General features: G+C 61.5%; 4 protein-coding genes across 5 annotated transcripts; 2 read left to right on the forward strand and 2 right to left on the reverse strand.

Annotated features, from left to right (window-relative positions):
- Positions 1-976: 976 nt before the first annotated feature.
- Positions 977-4,045, reverse strand: MRPL20 (mitochondrial ribosomal protein L20). The gene is made up of 4 exons (XM_056128463.1): positions 3,864-4,045; positions 3,661-3,771; positions 2,922-2,999; positions 977-1,376 (listed from the first exon to the last, which is right to left on the reverse strand). Exons 1-4 carry the CDS (start codon positions 3,948-3,950, stop codon positions 1,203-1,205), a joined length of 450 nt encoding a protein of 149 aa, XP_055984438.1. The 5' UTR covers positions 3,951-4,045; the 3' UTR covers positions 977-1,202.
- On the reverse strand, positions 3,981-9,507 carry ANKRD65 (ankyrin repeat domain 65). The gene is given in 6 exon segments (XM_056128335.1): positions 3,981-4,075; positions 7,979-8,330; positions 8,541-8,611; positions 8,614-9,074; positions 9,156-9,340; positions 9,430-9,507. Coding segments are annotated over 6 exon segments (1,242 nt in total).
- Positions 9,508-11,475: 1,968 nt separating this feature from the next.
- Positions 11,476-13,097, forward strand: TMEM88B (transmembrane protein 88B). The gene is made up of 2 exons (XM_056128462.1): positions 11,476-11,733; positions 12,826-13,097. The coding sequence occupies exons 1-2, from the start codon at positions 11,476-11,478 to the stop codon at positions 13,063-13,065; spliced, it is 498 nt and encodes a 165-aa protein (XP_055984437.1). The 3' UTR covers positions 13,066-13,097.
- Positions 13,098-19,298: 6,201 nt separating this feature from the next.
- Positions 19,299-23,512, forward strand: VWA1 (von Willebrand factor A domain containing 1). 2 transcript variants are annotated; one of them, XM_056128446.1, is made up of 4 exons: positions 19,304-19,468; positions 20,184-20,741; positions 22,098-22,382; positions 23,158-23,512. In XM_056128446.1, the coding sequence occupies exons 1-4, from the start codon at positions 19,396-19,398 to the stop codon at positions 23,487-23,489; spliced, it is 1,248 nt and encodes a 415-aa protein (XP_055984421.1). In that variant the 5' UTR covers positions 19,304-19,395; the 3' UTR covers positions 23,490-23,512. The 2 variants fall into 2 exon arrangements, with proteins under 2 accessions (XP_055984422.1, XP_055984421.1); XM_056128447.1 differs by lacking the exons at positions 22,098-22,382; positions 23,158-23,512 and having other exon boundaries at positions 19,299-19,468; positions 20,579-20,700.
- Positions 23,513-24,097: the final 585 nt, after the last annotated feature.

Consider the following 24,097-nt stretch of genomic DNA (forward strand, 5'->3'; position numbering starts at 1 on the left):
GTGGGAAAGTCTTGGAAAGCAAACAGCTGTGCCAATCTCAGTAGGTAGTCCCTCTTGATTTTGAATGACCATACTAACCCTAAAACAAGCCTGGCTCAGCGGGCAACAGCACAGGATTCACATGCCAAAGCCAAGGCTAATCCTAGGCGTGGAACTGTCCCGAGCATCACCCAGCACTCCAGGTATGCCAGCATGGGACTAGAGATCCAGCTCTGGTTAGACCTCCAGCACAACACAACGCCAATCACCACCAGGAGTTACCCACAACTCTGCCTTGTGTATGGTCCAAATCCAACCCCCAAAATACAAACTGCTGTCACTGCAGACAAAATGGTAAGTGAAGTCCCAAGTGGCTGTCTGCTTGCCAAACTGCGTGTTACCAAAATAACCTTCCTGACCCATCCCCACCTCTCAATTGGTTGCCCTTGGGCAGCTATGGAAGGGGATCCTGCAGGAGGACTGATGGCAGGACTGTGGGCAAGAAGCAACACAACTGCTCCCCAAGCCTGAGGTGGTGTGGTGTGGACACCGGGGAGGAAAGCCCAGATCCTGGGATAATGGATAAACACCAGGCACCACAGGCAGCCTGGCTTTGCAGGGAAGCTCAATTGACAGCACCGAGGGGTGAACCAACAGCCCCAAGAATGGGAGGGATCGGGGTGGAGAGGTTGTCAGCAGCTCCAGAGGCTTCTCGGGTCTTGTCCCAGGTAGTGCGACCCCCAGCAGCGCGACCCCCAGCAGCGCCTCCTACCTACTCCTTGCACATGCACACAGCTTCAACATCAGACAGCCCTACCCAGGGTCCCATGTGCATGGGAAGAGCCGGGCCACTGCAGGGTCTCAGGGTACGGTTCAGGAAGGTGAGGGCCTGGCTTGGACGGGGCACTGCTGCCTGAGAGCAGTCTGCTGCAGACCCCAATTCCAGATGCAGGAGAGAACCTGGGCTCTGCACATGCCCAGACCACAGTCCAGAGAATTCAGCTCACACATGCTTTATTTGCAATCAAGTGCTATTTCTGAATCAGAGACTCGGGAGACCCGATACAGAAAGTGGACTTCCACCTACCACGAAGGAAGTAACCACAGATGACATCACACTGACACGCCATCCACCAACTGGGCGTCACTGCCATGGACTGGATTTCTGTCCCTGCGTTTAGTGTGAGGCTCACGTGGGCCATAGATGCCGAGGCACGCTCTGCTCAGCGGTACTGCACCACTCTGGAAAACACGCCTTCTGGCTCCTTCCCGTCATCCAAGGCAGCAGCAAAACCTTCCTCTCGCCTCCTTTTCGCCAAAGCAGCCAAAGATTTAAAAGTCTTTGGTTCATAAATGGCTAGATCAGCAAGTACTTTCCTGTTGAGCTCCACCTGGCACTGGGAAGAGAACCAGAGCCTGTCGTCAGCCTCAGAAACGCCTCTAGTACAAGGAGGGACAGGGGCGTGTCAGTTGGACAGCAGAGCTCGAGTTGTACGCTGGTCCCTCGTTCGACTTTCAGAGCATGTCCAGATGTGGCTGGCCAATATCACCGGTGTTATTGGGGGAGTGGAAATCACAGAACCACTTTATAAGCAAGACAAAGGGGTTTGTGAAGAAACGGCATTCCCAAAACCTAGGAGAGCCAAGCTACGTCATCGAAGTTCAAGTCTGGGTGCCTTCACACAACTGATGATCAGCGATGTCTGTGGAGCAAAGAGGGTGCTTCCCCCATAAAATATAACCAGGCAGATGGGCAGGCCATGCCTTAGCATGAGGCTGTACACCCAGGAAATATTCACTCCTTTCTGAGCCTCACCTCATCTATCTCCCCAAAACGGCAGCACCACAGCATTCAGACAGGATGTTCGCTGAGCACAGAGAGGGACGGCACACTCTTCCCACTCTTGTCTTTCTGGATCACTCACCACAGCACTCGGGGACATATGGTGGCGGGGATAGAGCCCGGGTTGGCTGGGTGCAAGGCAAGTGCCTTCATCCCTGCACCATCTCGCCAGCCCCTGGATAGGGAAACGCTGATGCTCCCATCCAGCAAATAACCTGTTTCTGATTCTGCTACCGGCAGGGTAAAAGCAAAGTAAGTATGATGAAAGTCTCCAAAAACCCAAAAATCCACTCTAAAAACAACAGTTATGGTGTCAAGACTTCACTGCCCAGGAGTAAGAGTAAAGAGCAAGCCTTACACAAGACTGACTCAGGTTCAGGCCAGAACCATAGCACAGTGGGTAGAGCTCTTGCCTTGCACGACCGCAGAACTATACAGTCTTCTGAGCCCTGAGCCCTGCCAGGAGTAAGGCCCAAGCACCTCCAGATGTGTCATCCCATCTTCCCCCGCAAAAGACCCAGATTCAATCCAAGGCACCACATATGTTCCCCAAGTCCTGCCCTGAGAACAGAGGCAGGAGTAAGTCCTGAGCATCATTGGGTGTGTCCTTTTTTTTTTTTTTTTGCTTTTTGGGTCCCACCGGGCGATGCACAGGGATTACTCTTGGCTCTGCACTCAGGAATTACCCCTGGCAATGCTCAGGGGACCATATGGGATGCTGGGACTCGAACCCGGGTTGGCCGGATGCAAGGCAAACACCCTACCCGATGTGCTATTGCTCCAGCCCCCAGGTGTGTCCAAATTGAAAAACAAAAACAAAAAAAAACCCATAGCCCTGAAATTGGGCCATGCCAGCCAAGCCAGGCTGTTACAGGTAAGTGTTTCCCAAAGTGAGGGAACACTGGGATGGGGTTAACAGGACAGTAAAGGTCCTGGGCACAAATAGGACGGGGTGGTAGTGACTGCTGTTTACTGACTTAATAGACACTGATTTGATTCAAAGGTATGGTGAACGATTTACCCCCTGAAAAGGAGTGGCACTACACGGACCCTTGCTTCACATGGCCAGATCTCAACAGGCCCCAAAGCCCAACCATACCTTAACTAAATTGGCAATGAATGTTGAGTACTTCAGGCCATGCTCCTGAGAGGCAGCAGTAATTCGATTGATCCAGAGCTGAAAGAAATAGCAAGAAGTTTAAGAACTAGTTGGGGGGGGGGAGGTGAGGAGGGGGGATAGAAGAGCAAAAGTACAGTGGGAAAGGCACATGTTGCATGCTTCGATTCTAGCCCCACCATCCCATATGGTTACATCAAGCACTGCAGTGAGTGCAGAGGTCAGAGTGCAGAATCAGTAGTAACCCACGACCATCAGTGGGTGTGGTCCCCAAAGTGAAAAACAAAACCAAAAGAACACAGGAACTACTTTTTGGGGGCGGAGAAATAGTGCAACAGATAGCCGTTAGCCTCGAATGTGACCAACTTGGGTTCCATCACTGGCATCCCATTTGGTCTACTGACCACCACCAGGAGTGATCTCTGCGCAGCACCAGGCGTGACCCAAAAACTTAAAAAGAAAAACAAACCCTGCTTCCCTCAAAGGCGGCACGTGCCCCTCGGGGCCCACCTCGGCCCTATCCTGAGGAGACGCACTAAGGATCCAAGTGCTGGGGCCGGCCAGGTTGTCGGAGGGGAGGCCCGGCCCAGGGGTCTCCAGGTTCTCCGGGGAGGACGCAGCCCACCCCAGCCGTGCACCGTGGAGCACGCGCCCGAGGCCGTCTGAGTGGGCGCCTGGGGCCACGCGGGGCAGCGCGGCGGTGCAGCCCACGGGCGCTCACCGTCCGCATGTTCCTCTTCTTCAGTCTCCGGGCTTTGGTGCACTTCACGAACGAGCGAGTAACAGCTCTGACCGCCAGGCGGTAGCAGCGGTTCTTGCGGCCCCGGAAGTGCTGCGGGGAGACAGGAGAGAGGGTCGGTGCGGCCCGCACGCCGGGGGCCCGGGGGCGCCGGGGGGACCGGGCCGGGGCGCGCGCCCACTCACCCGCGCGTGCTGCAGCACCTCCTGGATCCGCCAGTAGCGGTCGGTGAGGCGGTTCCGCAGCCAGAGCTGCGACGAGAGGAAGACCATGACCGCGTCTTCCTCGGGAAACACGCGCGGCTACCGGGGCGCAAAGTGGACGCGACGGCGCAGCAGCGCGCGGCCCGCGACCTCAGAGAACTTCCGGGGTGCCGCGCACGCGCCCACCCCGCCGGCTGCAGGGCGCAGGCTCGAGACAGAACTCAGTCTGCGCACGCGCCCGCACCACCGACTGCAGGGCGCACGCTCGAGACAGGGCTCCGTCTGCGCGTGCGCCCGCCCAGCCGGCTGCAGAGCGCATGCTCATGGCAGGCCCCGCCCAGGCTAGTGCACGCCGTGCTACGTGGACCGCCGCCCCCTGCCTGCGCGCCCCCGCCGCACTGTCCACCTCCCGGCTGGGCGCGCATGCTCGCGTCCAGGCCCCACGCACTGCCCGAGCCTGCTCAGCGTGGGCGGGGCGTCCCCGCCCCGGCTGGCAGGTATTGCCTGGAGACGTGGTGCTGGGAGCCGAGCGAGGTGGGCACTCCGTGGCACTTGGCCGGGCGCGAGGCTGTGATGGAGAAGCGGTTTCCTTTTAGGGCTGTTTTTCTTATTAAAATATTTCTTTTTTTTATTTTTTGGCCGGGGACCCACACCTGGCGATACTCAGAGCTTACTCCTGGCTCTGCAGCCAGAAATTATGCCTGGCGGTGCTGGGCGGACCATGTGAGATGCCTGGGATCTAACCCAGGTTGGTCGCGTGCAAGGCAGGCGCCCTACCCGCTGTACTTTTCCTCCGGCCCCCTACCTTGTTAAAGTGTCGCACAATACTGTCGTGTTATTATTTTTTTCTTTTTGGGTCACACTTGCCTTGCATGCAGCCAACATGGGTTCGATTCCCAGCATCCCATATGGTCCCCTGAGCACTGCCAAGAGTAATTCCTGAGTGCAGAGCAAGGAGTAACGCCTGTGCATGGCCGGGTGTGACCCAAAAATCAAAAAAAAAAAATTTAAAAAATAAAGCACCCTGGGACCAGAGCAGTAATATAGTGTGTTAGCCGGTAGGGAGCTTGCTTTCACGTGGCAGTCACTGATTTTATCTCTGACATCCTATATGGTCCCCAGCACACCACCAGGAGTAATTCCTGAGGGCAGAGCCAGGAGTAACCCCTGAGCATCATCTGGTGTAGCCCAAAAAGAAAAAAAATAAAAATAAAAAATAAATTGGGGCCTGAGCAGGTACAGCAGGTAGAGGGCTTGCTTGCTCATGGTTGACCCAGGTTTAATCCCTAGCATCCCATGTGGTCCTTAAAACCTGCCAGATGTGATCCCTGAGCTCAGAGCTACGATTAAACCCTGAGCAGTACCACGTGTGGTCCTATAGAGCTGGAGAGACAGCATAGGGGTTAGAATGCTACATTACACACTGCCAACCTGAGTTAGATCCCCAGAGTAGTGTATAGTCCCAAAGCACCACCCAGAGTGATCCCTCAGCGTGAGCCAGGGGTAAGCAAGTCCTGAGTGCTGCTAGGTGTAGTCACACTGAACACAAAGATGGAAAATCCTAAAACTTTAAACCTTAAAAACCAAGTACCTACCCAATACCAATACTGGGAGTGACAGAGAATTAGTGGTAGCTTCTGAGTACCGCTGGAGCGATGCCAAAATCCAAAATTCAATAAATAGATAAAAGCTAGCTTTCTGTTCATGGCTACATTTTTTATGTGGATATAATTTTATTTATTTGGGGGCTTCCCAAACAGTTCTCAGGAGGCCTAATGAGGCTGGTGATACTCAGCCACCCTGACAAATGGTTCATTGTTTGCCAGCTAACGTGGTATCGCTTCCCACCAGCGCTACCCCTGAAGAGCCAGGGTTCCAATCCAGGGCTCTGGGCATGCAAGGCTTGTGCCATCACCACTGTGTTATCTCTCTATCCTGTGGATAGAACTTTAAACCATAGAAAAAGCACAACGCTGTTTCCAGAAACTTCCCAATGTGCAAATTACCAAATGTTTAAAATCATTTTCTATAAATATTTAGACACAGCAGTGGAGTTTTTCTGAACTCTTTAGAGGAAGTTGGAGATTTTCTAAATTCTTTGTGGGTTTTCTAAGAGCAAGAACATTCTCTTCCAAACCACAGAGTTGCCATCTGGAAATAGAAACCTGCAAGGACTCAGTCCAGCCCTGCGCTGCTCTTCCCTGCCCAGGGCCCTCCCTTTCTTATGTGTTTTCTGCTTTTGTTTTTATGGTGAACAAGGTACATTTAGAGTCAATGAGTTAGACTGGAGTTTCAGTGGTCCCTGATTTGCTGGCGACATGGACAGCTCCGTTGTGAGAACCAGCAACTCTGGCCTTGTGTCCAGCAGTCTAACCTGGAGGACCTGGCCGCCTCGGGGTCAGGGCAGTGCCATTTGCTGCGACTGGGAGAGTGTACTTCACAGCAGACTTGGCCAGACAGAATTTGGTGGTGCTATGGTGGTTGAGCTGGTTCCTCTGAAGGGCGCCTTGCAGAACTGCAAGCTTGTCAGCAGCAAGCAGAGCAGGGCCCTGGGAAGCTGGGTGAGGAGTCGGGGTTTTTCTGGGGCTAAGGATCCCCTTTTTTATGTGTTTTTGTGTTTGGGGCCACACCCAGCTATGCTTAAGTCCTACTCCTGGCTCTGCACTCAGGGATCTGTCTCCTGGTGGGCCTTGGGGATCATATGGGACGCTGGGGACCAAACCCAGGTGGGCCACGGCAAGGCAAGCACCTTCTTGCTCTACTCTCTCTCTCCCACCCTGTTGTGTCTAGGTTTTAGACTTTTTTGGTTTGGTTTCTGTTTGGGGGCTTACTCCCAGTTTGGTGCTCAGGGGATCATGTGCTGCCAGGGATCGAACCAGATCACCCACAATGTACATCTGTGGTACTTTGCACATGGGCATTCCAGAAGTGCCAGACTCCTGGACCCTGACCTCCACAGCCCCCATCTGGTTCTTAGCTGCATTCAGAGTGGCTGCCTTCTTTTGTATCAGTGGTTAGCAGGAGGCAAGACAAGCGAGGTGGTGGGGAGGGGTTAGTTGGGGTGGTGGGGGGGACATTCTGCTAGTGCAAGAGCTCTGGGACAGGAATGTGTGTCACTGGAGTCTAAACATGCCTGGGTTTTGCACGTGGCGCCCAGAACACAGAGGGACCAGTTTCCTGGGGCACAGTCAGGTGTGGCTGTTGGCTCCAAGGAGACATGAATGCCCTGTTCCACATCTGGCCTGCATCCTCTCCTGAGCATTACTGTGCATTTTCTTGCGCTCCATTGCTCAGCCCAGATCATGGGCTGCTTCAGTGACTCTTCCTTTCGGGAACTAGGGTGCAATTTCACTCACCTTTTGTTCCTTTTTGGTTCTTTTATAATTTGTTGACTATTGTTTTGGTCCCACCAGGGACCCTTTCTAGTACAACAGTCAAGAGTAGCTCCCAGAAGTGCTGAGGGGAGCACAGGGCAGAGACAGGGGCTGGGGGACCGGGTCAGACATGGGCCCTCCCCACAAAAGGCCTGTGCTCCCTCTCTGAGCATCTCCCAAGCCCCTTGGGTGCTAGTGTTAGGAGAATCTACTGCGAAAGATGGTTTCTCCATTTCCTAAAGAAGGAAGTTTCTGATCAGGGCTGGCAGAGATCTGAGAAGGGAAAACTGTGCCAGGGAAGGGGCCTGAGGCATGTGTCAAAGCAGCCCAGGTGCTCAAGTTTAGCAAATGCCAAGGGTGAGCTGGGTCCCGGGGTCAGGCCCCTGGCCCCCATGAGTGAGCCTGAGGCCAGAGACCGGGAGATGGGAAGGTTGTTCGGGATCATCAGTGCCCGTGACCAGGCTGCAGCAAGGACCGTGCCAAAGGAGAGCCTTGGGCCAACCATTTTATTTGAGTCACTGTCTCAGGAAGTAGGGGCTGAGGGAAGATGGTGGGCGTGTCTGACTCAGGTGGGCCCCAACCGAGGGGCCGCAGGAGTGGGGTACGCAGGCCCAGAGAGCTGCAGGCCTTGGTCATGTGTGCTCCTCCTCCGGTGTAGCACCCTGGCAGACCGAGTGGCTCAGGGTAGAGGGTGCTGGGGACCCCACGCTCCTGCGCTGTTGCCCCATGGAAGGCTCGGGGCTGGGCTGGCCCCTCGACCCAGTAGGAGCTCGACAACGTGGCCATGCCCCTGCTCCATGGCCAGGTGCAGTGCCGTGGTGTGAAGCCGCCCCTCGGTGTCCACTTGGGCGCCCTTGTCCAGAAGGTGCCTGGCCACTTCCACGTGGCCACCACGAGCTGCATGGTGCAAGGGCGTGAGGCCCAGTGCGTCCTGGGCATCCACCTCGGCGCCCCAGGTGGCCAGCAGCTGAGCGGCCAGCAGGTGTCCGCGAGCAGCTGCCCTGTGCAGGGCAGAGCGGCCATGCTTGTCCCGGAGACTTGGGTCAGCACCATGGTCAAGAAGCACCTCCATGTCCTAAAGGGAGGAAGGCCCGCTGTATCCCAGGCACTGGGAAAGTTGAGCCCGGCTGGGGTGAGGCGGCCACCACCTCCACTGGTCTCAGCACCAGGCCTGTCCTGCCAGTTACTTGCCCGCCGCTCACGTCCTCTGAGCAAACCCTGCGCCCTCTCCCCGCCCACCCGGTGCCCAGAGGCCGCGAGGACAGGCCGCGCCCCCCGGACGTACCTGCAGGTGGCCCGCGCTAGCCGCCACGCCGAGCACCGACGCCCCCGCGGCGTCCCGCGCGTCCGGCCGCGCCCGCTGGCCAGTAGCAGGCGCAGCGCGGCACCGCGGCCTGCCGCGGCCGCCACGAGCAGGGCCCCGTCCAGGTCGGCCACGCCGGCCGCCACCAGCAGCTCGAGCACCGGCAGCCGCCCGCCCGCCGCTGCCCAGTGCGCCGCCGTCCAGCCGCGCGCGTCTGCTGCGCGGGCGTCGGCGTCGGGCGCGGCCAGCAGGCGGCCGGCTAGCAGCGTGCGGCCCAGTGCGGCCGCCCAGTGCAGCGGCGAGAGGCCGCCCCGCGCGCGCGCGTCCACCGGGGCCCCGCGCGCCAGCAGCAGCTCGGCTGGCCGCGCAGCGCAGGGCCAGGCGGCCGCATGCAGCGCCGCGCGGCCCGCGCCGTCCCGGGCGCCTGCGAGAGCCCCGCGCCGCAGCAGCAGCCGTACGAGCCCCGCGTGGCCGCGCAGCACTGCCAGGTGCAGCGGCGTGCGGCCCGCGGCGTCCCTGCGGGCGGGGGGCGAGTGGTAGGCGGCCGGGACGCCCCGACCCCCGCCCGCCCGCCCGGGCGCGCCCCCCACGCCCCACCTGCACTCCACGTCGGCTCCCTGGCGCAGCAGCTGGGTCACTCGGCCCACGGGTCCCCGCCACACGGCCCGCAGCAAGGGCGCCGCGGCCCCCGCGTCCTTGCGGGCCGGGGCTCCTTCGGAGGCCAGGTCCACCCACTGCAGTTCCGGCTCCGGCTCCGGCTCGGCCGCCACCGGGTTCTCCTGCTGCCGACAGGAATCCTGACCCCAGTCCGAATGGCGCCTGCCCCACCACCCAGACCGGGGGCTTGGCTGGTTCCCAGCAGAGGTGCTACCTCCGGGACTCCTGCGCTCTCGTTCCGCTGCGACTCGCCTCCGCCTCCGCTGGCCCTGTCGGGGGGCAGGGGGTGCATGCCGGCCCCCTCCAGAGCACTGGGCCCCTCTGCTGTCTTGTGACCTCACTCAGGCTCAGGTTCCTCCTGCACCGTGCCCGGCCCGTGACCCCTGCCAGCACCCAGTTCCCCTGCCAACCTCCGGGCCCCCTGACTGGGCCTTTCTCCCGCAGACAAAGGCCAGGCGGGCTGGGACAAGCCTTGCAAGGCTGGCCTCCAAGGACATGCCTGAGGGGCTGGGCCCCCCTCCCCTCCCCAAACCACAGATGGAATGGGGAGCACCTGGATGGGGTGGCTAAGGCAGGCCAATGAGCAGGGGATAGGGGTGGAGGCTAAGCAGGAGGTGAAGGGCCCACAGGACTGGAGCCCTGGGAGCACCTCTGCCTCCTTGCCAAGTCCCCTGTCCTGCGGCATGGATACCTGCAGCTTGTCAACCCTCTCAGGGCAGCACAGCTTTGGAGGGTCACTCCCACCCGGTGTCCTGCACCCCCACATCTCAGAGGTCCCTTTCAGGTGCCAGAGCGAAGGTGTGCTCAGGGCTACCTCCCCGTGGGTCCTTGGACCTGACCCTCTTGACTCCCTCTCAGCCCCCAACTTTGGTTTTCCTTTGTCCTCTGGACTCGGCCTTCCATGGGCTCTGTCAACCTCTTGTCTATAAGGCTCCCAGAATGGTCGGCTTGGAGGGTTCCAGCTCATTCACTCAGGCCTTCCCTCCCACAGGCTAGCACAGAGCGCCTGGGTCAGGTGGAGACCCTTGGGGGAGCCACGGGGGAGCAGGGGCCTGAGGGTGAGGGAGGTGGTTGGGGGAGACACGCAGGACACACCCTTTGGGACACACTTATCCAGACTTACCCAGAAGAATATGCCCTGGGACACAAACACCCTATTGGGACGTGCCCCCCACTTCGTACTGGCTATGGGCCTCCCTCCCTCCTCATGCAGTGAGGAAAGGGACCATTTCCTGGGGGAGGGGCCTCTGCACTCAGGAATTACTCCTGGTAGTGCTCGGGGTCCATCTGGGGGACTGGGATCAAACCGGGTCAACCCTGTGGAAGGCAAATGCCCCAGCCGCTGTGCTATGGCTCTGCCCCCCCGAAAGGGGCCGTTTTCTTTGGGGCCTCACTCAGCGATGCTCAGAGCTTGTTTTTGGCTCTTTGCGGTCAGAGTTCGGGGGACCACCTGGATGCAAGGATTGCAATGCCTTCACTCCTGTCATGTCTGGCTGGCCCAGAGGCCCCATCGCACCTCCTTCACGGGACCTGCCGCTGAGCCTCATCCCTGCAGGGTCCGGCTGGAGGCTGAGCCCTTTCCCAGGCTCTCTGGTGGGACTTGGTGAGCCAAGAGCTCTGGGGAAAATGCAAGAAAATTTGGAGGGATGGAACAGGGGCTGGAAAGAGCCCACAGCTCTGTGCTGGCTTCAGGCCCAGAGAGAGCGGAGCAGAATGATATATACTGCAGGTGCAAAGGGTGCCCACGGTGCCCACGGTGGGGGTCGGGGGTCTGCCCCAGGCCTTCCGCAGGGGCTAGGGAAGCTCCCTGCTTGGCAGTGACAGAAGGCAGCCTCTCTGGGACTCAGGGTGGACGGTTCCCTCAGGGAGGGCGCTGCTGCCCTTCCTGGAGACCCCACACTCTGCCCGGCGTGAGGAAAGGTGGAGGTGGAGCTTCCAGGTTCAGGGGGGGTTGGTCAAGACGGGCCAGGGCTGGGGCATGAGGCCTCAGCGCTGCAGCCGAGACGGTGGCTGAGAGATGAAGTCACTGTGGGGCGCTGGGCGCCGGGTACCACACAGAGGGCGGGAGCAGACGGAGGAGGGCCCGGGGCAGGCTGGAGGGACAGACAGATGTGTGAGCCAGCACAGAGCTGGGGCAGCTGTCACCAGAAGGAGAGGCAGGCTTGTAGCGGGGAGACAGGTGAGGCTCCAGCAACTGCCGCTCAGGCCCCTGCCCGGACCAGCGGGTGGTCTGCACGGTCAGGTCAGAGGTACTGGGAGCATGAGCGAGCAGGAGAGGGAGACAGAGGAGGAGGAGGAGGGTGGGAGCATGGCAGATACGGCCCCCATGCTGCCGCAGAGGCTTCACGGCCGCCAGAGCAGCGCTGCCCGGGCCCTGGCCGGACTGTGCCACCTGCTGCTGTCCGCCCAGGCCCTGGCTGGGCTGCTCCTCCACCTGCTGCTGCCGGCCACCGTCTTTCTGCTGGTGTTGCTGCCCGCGGCCACCACCGTCTATGTGGGATTCCTGTGCCACTCCAGGGTGAGCAGAGACCCTCGCGCCCCCTCCCAGAATGAACCCTTCCCCGCAGAGCCCTTCTCCCAAGTCCTTCCCTGGGCTTCTGTTTGCTGAAGAGGAGCTTTTGTTAGGGCCGAGGGGACAGCTGCCCCTGCCAAGCCTCCCGGCTTGTACCAGGAGCCACCAGGGTACAGGGTGGCTATGAGGGGTGGGACCAGGAGGAGGTTTCAGGACAAGGAGATCCTGCGCCATCTCATCACTAACAGCCCTCATGGCCCCTCCTGCCTTGGGACGTAGGGGTGGACCGCTGCGGGGGAGGCCTCTGTCCTCCTTTCCCTCTGCCTTGATTGACACACGGAGGGGCTACAGGCCAACACAAGCAGCTGGGAAGGTCCCAGGGAGAAGGGGAGGCAACAGGAGTGCCCCCTGAATCTCCTCCAGGGGGCATCTGCTCTGGCCACTGCCCAGCTGGTGGGGCTTCAGCTTCCTCAGCAACTCAGCCCCGCCCTGTGAACCGCCCATCCCCCCCCACTGATCGCCCATCCACCTCCCCACTGACCGCCCATCCCTCCATTCCCACTGACCGCCCATCCTCCTCCCCCACTGACCGCCCATCCACTTCCCCACTGACCGCCCATCCCTCCATTCCCACTGACCACCCATCCTCCTCCCCCACTGACCGCCCATCCACTTCCCCACTGACCGGCCATCCCTTCATCCCCATTGACCGGCCATCCCTTCATCCCCACTGACCGGCCATCCCTCCGCCCCACTGACCGCCCATCCCTCCATCCCCAGTGACCGCCCATCCCTCCGCCCCACCCCACTGACTGCCCATCCCTCCATCCCCACTGACCGCCCATCCCTTCATCCCCACTGACCGCCCATCCCTCCACCCCACTGACCTGCCATCTCTCCATCCCCATTGACTGCACATCCCCCTCCCCCACTGACTGCCCATCCCTCCATCCCCACTGACTGCCCATGCCCCGTCTCACTGACCGCCCATTCCTCCACCCCGCCCCACTGACCGCCCATCCCCCGCCCCATTGACCGCCCATTCCCTGCCCCACTGACCGCCCATCCTCTGCCCTGACTGACCGCCCTCGTCCGCAGGTCCACCCTGCGCCCCGGCCTGCCTGCCGGGCGCTGCTGTCAGACCGCGCGGCCGCGGCGCTCATCGTGTCCGGTTTCCTGGCGCTGCCCCCGCTGCTCGTCCTCGCAGCTGCTGCCCGCTCCCGCCTGTCTCGGCGCCTGCGCTCGCTGCTGCCGCCGCCCACATGGACCCTCGGACACTGCCGCTCCCTCGGTTCCGGCGACCCTGCAGAGGAGGAGCAGCTCTGCGCCTGGGCATGAGCCAGAGGCCCGCCACAAACCCGAGGGCTCCAGTTCCGTACCCCCCGTCGAGTGGCCCCAAGCCAGCTCCACTGACCGCGCCTGGGTTTCAGCCGGCTCGTCCCTCAGCAGCGCTGTGAGTGTCCGCGAGGTGGCACCAGCCTGCCTCGGACCAGCCGGCCTTCGGGGCGTCCAGGAGGAGGCAGGCTGGGGAGGGCGCACTTGCACCCTGCCCCTGCAGCAGTGGCCACTGGCCTCCTGCCACCTGCTGCGCAGCGCTGTGCTCAGGGCCAGTGCAGGGGCCTCTCTGCTGCCCGGCTGGCCAGGGTGCTGAGCGGGGTTGTGAGAGCTCAGCCTGAGACATGCATTGAAGGGTGACACTGGGCAGGTAGGGGTGAGCCTGTGACAGGGCAGGGCAGGCACATGGTCAGGGATCCATCTCCTCCTCTCGTGCTCTGTGGACAGTCCTGCTTGGCTGTCCATCTTCACGCAGGGTCTACCTCTGCGGATGGTGTGGGCAGTTCTGGACCTTTCTTGCCTTCTCCAGCTCTGGGCTGCAGTGCTGAGCATAGCCTGAGACAGGGTTGGTGGTCTTCTCTCTGCATCAGTAACTGCCCGTCTTCGTGGGTCAGCCTATGCCATGCACACGCACAGACTCTGCGCCTGTCTGTGCCCCTAACCCAGCCCATTAGTCCTCAGTGATATTTAATGTCATGGAACCAGAGAGAGAGAGAGAGCACAGTGGGTAGGGCACGTCCCTGCCCCGCAGCTGACCGAGTTCGATCTTCTGCTCGACAAATGGTCCTCCCAACACCATCAGCAGTGCTCCCTGTGCAGTGCTCTCTGTGGTCCCTACACCCTAGAATCAGTTACAATAAATCATACTTGGTTCATTTCCAGTCGGAAGCAGTCTAGTGTCTCTGGTCTCCGGGTGCTGTGGTTCCCTGGTGCAACCCGGCTTCTGTCTCCACATATGTCTCCAGACCTACAAGTCCCATTCCTCCATCCTCATTGGTTGGCTATTCGTGATTCCTGCTGACTCCCACTAGCATAGAGTATCTTGGAAGTTTTGCTGATTTGTTTTGTTTTGTTTTTTTTTCCTTTTGGGGTCACACCCGGCGATGCTCAGGGGTTACTCCTGGCTCTGCGCTCAGGAACCACCCCTGGCGGTACTCAGGGGACCATATGGGATGCTAGGAATCAAACCCGGGTTGGCCGCATGCAAGGCAAACGTCCTACCCGCTGTGCTATTGCTCCAGCCCCAGAAGCTTTGCTGATTTGTATTTATTTATTTTGGGTGTTAGTTTGGAACCTAGCCACACTCATCTACATGCACATGCACACACATGCATGCACACACACATACATGCTAACGCACAGACACGTGTGCACACATGTGTACACACATGGCTTGGAGCCTTTGGGGAGTCTCCGTGTGCACTCGTCCAAGTCCAAGTCCTGGACTCCTCCGGCCCAGCAGCCCATGTGGACACCCCCTGGCCCCCTGGGGCAGGCGGGTCTCCTTTAAGGCCTTCTACCTGGTCTCTGGGCACTGTCCCTTCTCATCCTGACTAATCTGGGGTTCGGTTGGCACACCTTGGGGAGGCACCCTTCCCAGGAAGCCCAGCAGCTCCTTGTACTTTGTACTTTTAAAGGGGCCCAGCCAGCAGTGCCTGGCCTCCCACAACAGGCTCAGGGGTTGACAGGCCCAGCAGGAAGTCCGGGGTGATCTGTGCCCCCTGTTCTGAGCCTGATCTGGTCTGCACCTGCTCTGACCCCTTCCCAGCTGCACTGGCTGCTGGCCACTCCCCCAGCTGGCTTGAGTTGAGTCTGTCCTGAGCACCCTTGGGTCTGGCGGAGTGCAGCAAACAACAGCTGGGTGGGGGCGGAGGGAGTCAACTCGCCTTTACAGGGCACCCCTTAGGGAGTCGCAAAGGGACAGCACCCCGAGTCAGAGGTGGTGACAGGGGGGCTGCCAAAGGAGAGGGCAGGAATAGGGCAGCTGGCTCTGCTCCCAGGTCTGAGGAAGCCTTTGTTTCTCCTTCAGGGTGTAGGGCTGGTCCTCTGGTTGGAGGCATCACCTGAAGCCCCACATTCCTGCCTCCTAATCTTGGCCAGCAAAGAGCCACTACGGACAGCCCCGACCAGGGCCCCCAGGCCCAGCTTCCGTCCTGGTCCTGAGGAGACCCTGGTTGCAGGTGGCAGGCCCTTCCTCAGGATGGAGGTGCTGAGCTGAGGTCACCCTGAGGGAAGCAGACGCCTTCCTCAGGATCAGGCACCAGCACCCCAGTGTAGACACGTGCATATGTATGCATGTTGACTGCATGGGTGCACACGTGTGATGGTAATTGCACACATGCATGTAGATGTGTGCTACACCTGTGGGTGTCAGAATGTGGGTGCACACATGTATGCTGCTGTGTAGATGCGGGTGTGTTGTGTGTAGGCTGTACATGTGCATGCTGCTGTGCAGGTTCATGCATGTTGTGTGCAGATGCACACATGTGTGCATGTACGTGTGCTGTAAACATGTGTCTGCAGGTGCACGTGTGTGTTGTGTGCAGGTACACATGTGTTGTATGCAATGGATATGTGTGCTGTGTGTGAGTGCACACATGTATGCTGCTGTGCAGGGCCATACATGTGTGGTGCACTTGTGTGTTGTTTGACGGTGCAAATGTGTTTTGTGTTTGGGTACACAGATGTGTGTTATATGCAGGTGTATATGTATGTGTTGTGTGCGGGTGCATATAGGTGTTGTGTATTGGTGCATGTGTTTTGTGTGTGGGTCCATGTGTGTTGTGCATGGGTATGTGTGTGCTGTGTGCAGGTGAATGTGTGTGTTCTATGTGTGTGCACACATGTGTGTTGTGAGTATACATGTATGGCTACTGTGTGGATGCATGTGTGTATTGTGTGTGGGTAAATGTGTGTTGTGTGCCGGTTTATGAGTGTTGTATGCAGGTGCATGTGTGTGTGTGTTGTGTGTGGGTGCACACATGTGTGTTGTGCGTGGGTGCATGTATGTTGAGTTCAGGGCATATGTTTTGTTTGTGCACACATGTGTTTTGTATGTGGGTGCATGTGTCATTGTGTTGGTGCATGAGTGTTGTATGCGGATGCATGTGTGAGTGTTGTGTGTGTGTAAGTGTTTTGTATGCAGGTGCACACATGTGTGTTTATGCAGCTGCACATGTGTGTATTGTGTGCAGGTGCAGGTGCATTGCATGCGGGTACATGTGTGTTGTATGGAGGTGCATGTATGTTGTATGCAGGTGCACGTGTGCTGTCTGCCTGTGATGTGTGTTGTGTGCAGGTGCACATGCGTGGCTGCTGTGAAGCTGCACATGTGTTGTATGCAGTTGTGTGTGTTGTGTGCGGGGTCTGGGAACACTGTGGGCCTTGTGCACGTGTGATCTAGGTGTGACTTGCCCTGACTCCTGCACTATCCAGCCAACCCTGTGTCCTGTCTGTTCGGCTCACGGCCCCCCGACCTGTTCCCCAGGTGTGCATCCAGTCAAGAGCTCTGTTGCTGGCTGAGGCCCCTCGCCCCACCCTGGGCCCCTTCTGAAAGCCGGCACAGCTCTGCTGCTCTCTGCCATGTCCAAAAGCTGAGGTTCCACAGACAGTCCAGGGTGGGCCTCGCTGGCCTCACAGATGGGCTCCTGGTGGCTGAGAGAGGGGCAGCTGCTGCCCCCTGACTCACATTTCACTCTGATATGTCAAAGTGCCTGTCCCTGGCGGGGCCCCATCGCGGCCTGTTTTATTGTGGTTTTTGGACCACACTGTGCTCAGGACTTATTCCTGACAGGGCTCGGGGGTCCTATGTGGTGCTGGGGACCCTCTGGAGTGCCCTTCCCACCTGCACCATTTGCTGGGTCTTCTGTTCTGGTGTTGAGTCACACACATGCAGCAGGGCTTGGGAGACTGGTGAGCCCAGGCCTCCTGTGTGCTCGGCTCCCTGGAGCCCTCCTGGACGTCCTGCCCACCCTGCACTGCCTGTGCCTGGCTGGGTTGGCATGCCGGCGGGCCAGCACCACAAGGAGGGGAGCAGGCAGAGGGGTCTAAGTTTTCCCAAGTGGGCGACAAACACCCTGAGGGCACTCGTTTGCTCAGTCATCTTAGGGCTGCTCTGGGCTTCTCTATCTGAAAGGGGCAAAACCCTGGGTGGCGCCACACCATGGCTGGTGGCCTCTGTGGCTGTCGTTTGTCCTGGCCTTGGCTACAGAACCCGGGAGGGGCAAGCTCTGGGCTGTGGGGGTGTGCTGGGCCCTCCAGCTCCCAGCACAGTCTAAGAGCCCACCCTGCCCACAAAGAAGAAGGAAATTTAGAAGAGTGGGGTCCTGGGCCTGTCACTGGGTGGCTCGCTAAGCCCCTGCCCCCCTGTTCCGTCTGCACCCACCTCCCCAACTACTGGGGTGCACAGAGGCACACAACACAGAAAACAGGGGCCTGGTGCGGTGGTGGGGACCCCACGCTGGGTCAGAGGCCTGGGCTGACCTCCTCTGAGGTCTGCATGACCACAGCGGGGACAAAAGGCCCTTCTTCTCTGTACAAGCTGTACTGTGTGGAGGAGGCAGGCAGGCGGGGGCAGAGCACTTCCGGGTTCCTTCTGGGTTTCGGGAACCCCTCCATTGTGGGGGAACCAGCTCCGGGAAGGATGCACGGGACTCCGACGGCGAGGCCAGTGTGGGGCTGTGACCTCCACACCAGCTGCACCTTCCTGTGTAGATCCTGGTCTCTAGGGCTGTCTGGGCCATGTCCCCCTCGCCCCAGCAGCTCTCTGCCGTCAGAGAGGGGGTTTCCGGGCCATTATATTTTTGCTTCCTTTTGTGTCTGCTTCAGCCTGGCCCTGATCCCACACTCCCTGGGGAATCTCTGTCCAGGTCTCTCCTTGAAGGTGGGGCCAGCAGAGTGCCGGGCAGGGCAAGAGAAGCAGAACTGACCAGGGGGCTCTGAGTCCTAGAGCTCAGAATGGCCAGCCCTGCCAGGACTGGCCAGAGTTGCCTAAGCAGGTGGCAGAGCTCATAGTGAGACGGAGGGTGGCTGTGTCCTAGAGGGCTGAGTCATGGCCAAGACAATCCGCTCACTTTTTCCAGAAGGGACGGAAACTTCCCCAATGGCCCAGCTGCAGGGAGCCCGCCCCGGGCAAGTAGGCACAGCTGCCTAACTGCTGGCATCACCCGCCACACCCAGCCAGCAGGTGGTGCCCAGTGAGGGCAGCGTGGCCTGGCCTGCCGCCTACACACAGTCCAGGCCCGGTCAGCCTAGCCGGACACACTCTCAGCGGAAGGCCCGGCAGTCTGGTCCTCGTGGAGGCCGTGGAGCACAGCCAGCACCGTCACTGCCAAAATTCCCGCTGCGTGAGGGTGGGGTGGCCGGAGGCCGGTGGCGGTGCTTGGTTCTTCAAACTGGTCTGCTCCGCTTCCTTTTTTAGGCAAAGGCGTGCTTGGGCTCTTACCTGCTGGACCCAGAGGAAGGAAGACCATTGAGCCCCATCCGCTCACCCTACTGAGCACCCTCTGGGGGCTGGGTGGGGGGAGGGGGGAATCCTGAAGCCCCACAGAGAGGATCTCAGGCCTATGTGGCAGGAGCCATTGGTGGAGGAATGTCGCCAGCCTCACCTAAGGGACAGCACTGGACCTGAGCACCCTGGGGCATCCGGCCTCGTTCTCAGTGCTGGGTAGGGCACAGAGGCTGCTAGCTCAGCGGGTCTGCACCAGCCCCCTCCAGACCTCCTCCTTCTAACAGGTCTCCTTCCAGGACCCCATTTCTTAAGTTGGGTCTAGGGGACTCAAGACCAGCTGCTCCTCCATTGGCCCTGTGTGTGTGAGCATGTTGTGTGCGCCTGTGTGCATGTGTGCGTGTGCGCATGCATGTATGCGTGTGTGTGCGCGTGCAAGTGTGTGTGTGTGAAGTCGGGGCAGGATCTGGGCCCCAGGGACTTTGCTCCCCACACACCTCCTAAGCTTCACTTGCGCTTGGCTTCAGAGACTCGGGGAGGGCTGTGGAGACACGGGCAGGGACCCTGGAGGTGACGAGTCCTGTGGCTGAGGGCGGATGAGACAGAGTGTGCGCGTCCACGTGCTCGGGAGCCTCCCGGGGAGCGCGCCCAGCCCCCGAGCGGCTGATTCCTCGGCGAGCGCGCCCGAGGGGCGGGGCTTAGGTGGGCGGGGTCTGCTTGGGCCCACGCGGTTGGTCCCCGGGCGCCCATGGGCGGGGACTCATGGGCGGGGCCTCGGTGGGCGGGGCCGGCCCTGGCCCGCGCGGCGGCGCGCCCTGCGGCCCCGGACCGAACGAGCTGGGGCGCGAACGGCGAACAGAGGCCGAGCGCGCCCGTCCCGTCGCGCAATGCTGCCCTGGACGGCGCTTGGCCTGGCCCTGAGCCTGCGGCTGGCGCTGGCGCGCAGCGACGCGGAGCGTGGTGAGTACGTGGGGTCTGGCCTGGGCGCCTGTCCAGCCGCTGCTGCCTGCGCTGGCTAGGGAGCGCGTGGGGCGGTCTGCTGGGCACCCCACCCACCTGCGGCCGCAGACTAGGTGCTCCAGGCGGCGGCTGGACCTGTGCAGGGTGGACGTGCCTTGTGCCCCGCCCGCATCTCTGAGGCATGGCTGGGTTGGACAGAGCGGCCAGCCCAGCCTCCCTTTCCCTCTCCTTAAAGTGACTCTGGAGAGGGCGGAGGCAACACAGGTACCACTGGTGAGGGACCGTCACGGAGGGGAGGTCCCTCCGTGGGGTCGCCCTGCTTTCTGGGTGCAGATGGGGCCAGGGGAAGGATCCCGGCGTCTGGTCCTTAACCGTGCTGTACCCAGCTGTCCCCTGCCCCCCTCTGGGTGCTTCACTGGGAGGCTGAGCCAAAGGCTAAAAACTTCTGCCTCAAAACTGCTTCTCCAGGTGCAGATCCCGAGGCCCGTCCAGGCTCTCCTGCCATTGGCCAGGACCCTTTGGGGAGCTTGAGCAGGCGTCTGTGCCCCAGATCCCAGACATACTCAGTGGGGATGCAGGTGCCTTTGAATGGCGCCATCCCACCTTTCAGGACCTGCAAGGTGGAGGGGAGCAAGTGCCGCCTCTCCAGGGGGGTCTCACTGTGGGGGCTTCCTGGGAGCCAACACCTGGGCCTGAACCCCCTCCTCTCCCCTAGGTGCCCCTACACCGGCCTCCCAGGGGGACCTGCTATTCCTGCTGGACAGCTCGGCCAGCGTGTCGCACTACGAGTTCTCCCGTGTGCGGGAGTTCGTGGGGCAGCTGGTTGCGCCCCTGCCCGTGGGACCAGGGGCCTTGCGCACCAGCCTGGTGCATGTGGGCAGCCGCCCGCACACCGAGTTCTCCTTCGACCAGCATGGCTCCAGCGCAGCGGTGCGAGATGCGGTGCTGGGGGCGGCCCAGCGCATGGGCGACACCCACACTGGTCTGGCACTGGCCTACGCCAAGGAGCAGCTGTTCTCCGAGGCAGCGGGGGCCCGGCCAGGGGTGCCCAAGGTGCTGGTGTGGGTGACCGATGGTGGCTCCAGCGACCCCGTGGGGCCACCCATGCAGGACCTGAAGGACCTGGGCGTCACCGTCTTCATAGTCAGCACCGGCCGCAGCAACCGGCTCGAGCTCCTGGCCGCTGCCTCCACCCCAGCAGATACACACCTGCACTTTGTGGATGTGGATGACCTGCCCATCATCGCCCAGCGGCTCCGGGCTGCCATCCTCGGTAGGGGGGCTTGCCACCCGGGCTCCCCGAGCCTCCTGGGGGGTGCAGCCATGGGTCCCGACCCCCTTCCCTGTGTTTTAGCAGGTCAGAGGGCAGCAGATGGGACCCCACCGGGCACTCTGCCATGGAGCACCCAAGACTCGAGGGCCTGGGAGTGGGAGCTGGGGGGAAAACAGGGACCAAGGAGGAGAATGGTTTTCACTGGGCCTTGCCCCCGCCCCCCCCAGAATGAGGTAGCCCACTCTGAGCCCCGCCGTGCTCCCGGAAAACTGTGAGAACTGGCTAGGAGGGGTTTGGCCACGGTGCCTGCCAAGGGCTGGGAAGCACTTCACACTCCACTTCTTTTTTATTTTTTTGTTTGTTTGTTTTGGGACCACACACCTGGCAGTGCTCCTGGCTCTGCACTCAGGAATTGTTCCTGGTGGGCTCAGAGGACAATATGGGATGCCAGGGATTGACTCCTGGTTAGCTGTGTGCAAGGCAAGCACCCTGCCTGCTCTACTATCCCTCCACTTCATTCTTTTGGTTTTTGTTTGGTTTGGGTTTGGGGTCATACCCGGTGGTGATCAGGGCTGAATCCTGCCTCTGCACTCAGGGGTCACTCCTGGTAGGCTCCGGGGACCAAATGTGGTACCAGCGTTGAACAAGGGTCAGCCGCATACAAGGCAAGAGCCTGAATCCCTATTCTATCTCTCTGCCTTCCAACTTCCTTCTGGACCTGCTGACCCCTCAGCCACACCATGCAGGCTGAGGAACTGTCCATGGCTTGGCCTGTGGTGGCCACTGGAAAGTGCTGCTTCCCAGGGCCACTCGTGCCTGCCTGCCCAGTTCTGCCGCTGTTCCTGAGTTTAGAGTGTCTGGCTCGGGTCACAGGGGCCCCACGCCCTGAAGGCCCTCAGGGACCCCTGTCTCTGCAGCTTGGCTTAAGTCCTGAGAGTCTGGAAGGAGGGTGGGCACCAGGAAGGATGTCTGGCACTTGGAAATGGGTCGGGGGTGGTGGTGGGACAGTGTGGTGGGGCTGGGGCTGGGTGCACATCAGGGCAGGAAGGTTCATGCGGGGCGGGACTCATGTTGGGGTGTTTGCCTGAACTTCTCTGACTTCTAGGGTGCTGAGCTCCCCTATACCCTGTGCTGGTTCTGAGGTTCTTGCACCTTTGAGGGGCCAAGTGAGAGGGGCAACCCCTGACCTCTGGGCTTGGTACCTAGGCAAGCTTACTGGGTCCTGATGGGGTGGTGGAGCATGGCCCCGCCGCTCCGCTCCAGGGCAGTTCAGATCTGCCACCCACTCTAGCCTTTCTCACCTCGGGATTCCTAGGGTCAGTCCCTTCCCTGATTCCCTGCCCCGGCTCCCTGCAGACGCGACGCAGCCACAGCAACTCCGGGCCTCCGAGGTCACGTCCAGCAGCTTCCGCCTGGCCTGGCCGCCTCTATTAGCTGCCCACTCCGGGTACTATGTGCTGGAGATGGCGCCCAGCGGGCAGTCAGGGATCCCACTGCGCCAGCAGCTGCCTGGCAATGCCACCGGCTGGGTCTGGACAGGCCTGGACCCGGACACGGACTATGATGTGGCGCTGCTGCCCGAATCCAACGAGCAGCCAGTGGCGCCACAGCACCTGCGGGTGCGCACGCTGCCGCTCCCAGGTGAGTCGGGGCTGCGGGAGGGACGCGGGCTGCGTGAGGGACGCGGTAGTGGGGGGGCGAGGGGGCGGGGCTTGGGACCGCGTAGCCGGATCTGGGGCAGGGGGCGGGAGTGGTGGGGCTTGGGGTGCCCGGCGGGACCTGGGGAGCGGAGCGGTGCCCCGGGCGGGGCGGGGGTGTGGCTGGGGTAGGGCGGGGCCAGGAAGCGGGGCGGGGCTGGGGCGGGAGTGGGACGAGGGCTGGGCCCGGACGCGGGGCGGGGCGGGGCGGGGCCTGGGCGAGGCGCGGTGGCCAGGGGCCCGGGAGGGGCTTGGTCGCGAGGTGGGGCGGGGCTCGGGATAGGGCGGTGCCGGAAGCGGGGCGGAGTCTGGGTGCGGGGGGGCGAATGGGGCGGTGTCGGGGCGGGCCTGGGCGCGGCATAGGAGGGTCCCAGTGTGGGGCGGGGCCAGTGTGGTGGGGGGGGACCCGGGGCCTGGGCGCGGCGCGGGGTAGCGCGGGGGTGGGGGGCAAATGGCCCGGGGCTGGGCAGGGCTGGGCGCGGCGCAGGGGAACCCGGTGTGGGGCGGGGCCAGTGTGGGGCGAGGCCTGGATGCGGTGCGGGGGGAGGGGGGGGCGGGGGACCCGGAGCTGGACGGGGGCGTGGGCGCGGCTTGGGGGAGTGCGGGGCGGGGCCGAGGTGGGGGCGGGGCCCGGATGCAGGGCGGGGCCGGGGTGGGGCAGGCGTGCGCGCGGCGGGGCCCGGGGCGTGGGTCCGAGGTTCACTGGCTCTTCCCTGCAGAGGAGGCCGGGCCGGAGCGCATCGTCTTCTCGCACGCCAAACCGCGGAGCCTGCGCGTGAGCTGGACCCCGGCGCTGGGCCCGGCCTCGGCGCTCGGCTACCACGTGCAGTTTGGGCCGGTGCGCGGCGGCGCGGCCCAGCGCGTGGAGGTGCCGGCGGGCCAGAACAGTACCACGCTGCAGGGCCTGGCGCCCGGCACCGCCTACCTGGTGACAGTGACCGCGGCCTTCCGCTCGGGTCGCGAGCGGGCACTGTCCGCCAAGACCTGCACGCCCGAGGGCCAGCGGCGCGCGCGCCCCCCGCCGTCGGCAGCCGTGGCCCCGAAGCCCTGAGCCGGCCTAGCCAAGGACCCCTTTGCCCAGCCCAGGCGGTGGCACCCGCCTCGAAGGCAGGATTTTGCCCGGGGGCGTAGTCGCGACCCGATCTACTCGCACGAGATCCCCAGCCCAGGCCCCGCCTGCCGTGGCCGCTCTTCCCTTCCTGGCCCGGAGCTGGACACAGGGACGACCTTGGGACCTGGCCCACGGCACTGGGTGGGAGACCCAACCTCCCGCTTGATCGTGTGGTCAGGGTAGTAGTGGTGAGTGCGAGGGACCCAACCTGGCTGCACAGGACCATTACAGAGGCTGCCAAGGAAAAGGTCGTGCTGGCCGGACTGGGGGCCTGGCTGAGTGGGCATTGTTGTCTTCACCAGGACGCTCAGATGACGGGGGTTGGAGGGGTGGGCGGGGGGAACTGCCCTCCTGCCCAGGACTCCAGGGGTTGCGGAGGGCACTTTGAGAGCGACCCTGGGACCACGGCAGGTGGGCTCCGAAGACAGGCCAGCACTGCTGGGAGCTGGTGCTGGGAGGGGGCGCGGCAGCCGCGGGGGTTCTCTGCATCTCTCCTGACCTGACCCCACCCAGACGAGGTCCAAGGATGGGCAGCACTTGGCGGGCAC

This window comes from Sorex fumeus, unplaced genomic scaffold (assembly GCF_029834395.1).
Source record: "Sorex fumeus unplaced genomic scaffold, SorFum_2.1 ptg000064l, whole genome shotgun sequence".
NCBI classification, from domain to species: Eukaryota; Metazoa; Chordata; class Mammalia; order Eulipotyphla; family Soricidae; genus Sorex; species Sorex fumeus.

Coding starts and splice junctions, on each gene's coding strand:
- MRPL20 (XM_056128463.1), bottom strand. CDS start 3,950: ATGGTCTTCCTCTCGTCGCAGCTCTGGCTGCGGAACCGCCTCACCGAC. Junction 3,000..3,660: donor AGAAGAGGAACATGCGGACG/GTGAGCGCCCGT, acceptor TATTTCTTTCAG/CTCTGGATCAATCGAATTAC. Junction 1,377..2,921: donor TCATTGCCAATTTAGTTAAG/GTATGGTTGGGC, acceptor TTCTCTTCCCAG/TGCCAGGTGGAGCTCAACAG.
- TMEM88B (XM_056128462.1), top strand. CDS start 11,476: ATGAGCGAGCAGGAGAGGGAGACAGAGGAGGAGGAGGAGGGTGGGAGC. Junction 11,734..12,825: donor GATTCCTGTGCCACTCCAGG/GTGAGCAGAGAC, acceptor CCTCGTCCGCAG/GTCCACCCTGCGCCCCGGCC.
- VWA1 (XM_056128446.1), top strand. CDS start 19,396: ATGCTGCCCTGGACGGCGCTTGGCCTGGCCCTGAGCCTGCGGCTGGCG. Junction 19,469..20,183: donor GCGCAGCGACGCGGAGCGTG/GTGAGTACGTGG, acceptor CCTCTCCCCTAG/GTGCCCCTACACCGGCCTCC. Junction 22,383..23,157: donor GCGCACGCTGCCGCTCCCAG/GTGAGTCGGGGC, acceptor TCTTCCCTGCAG/AGGAGGCCGGGCCGGAGCGC.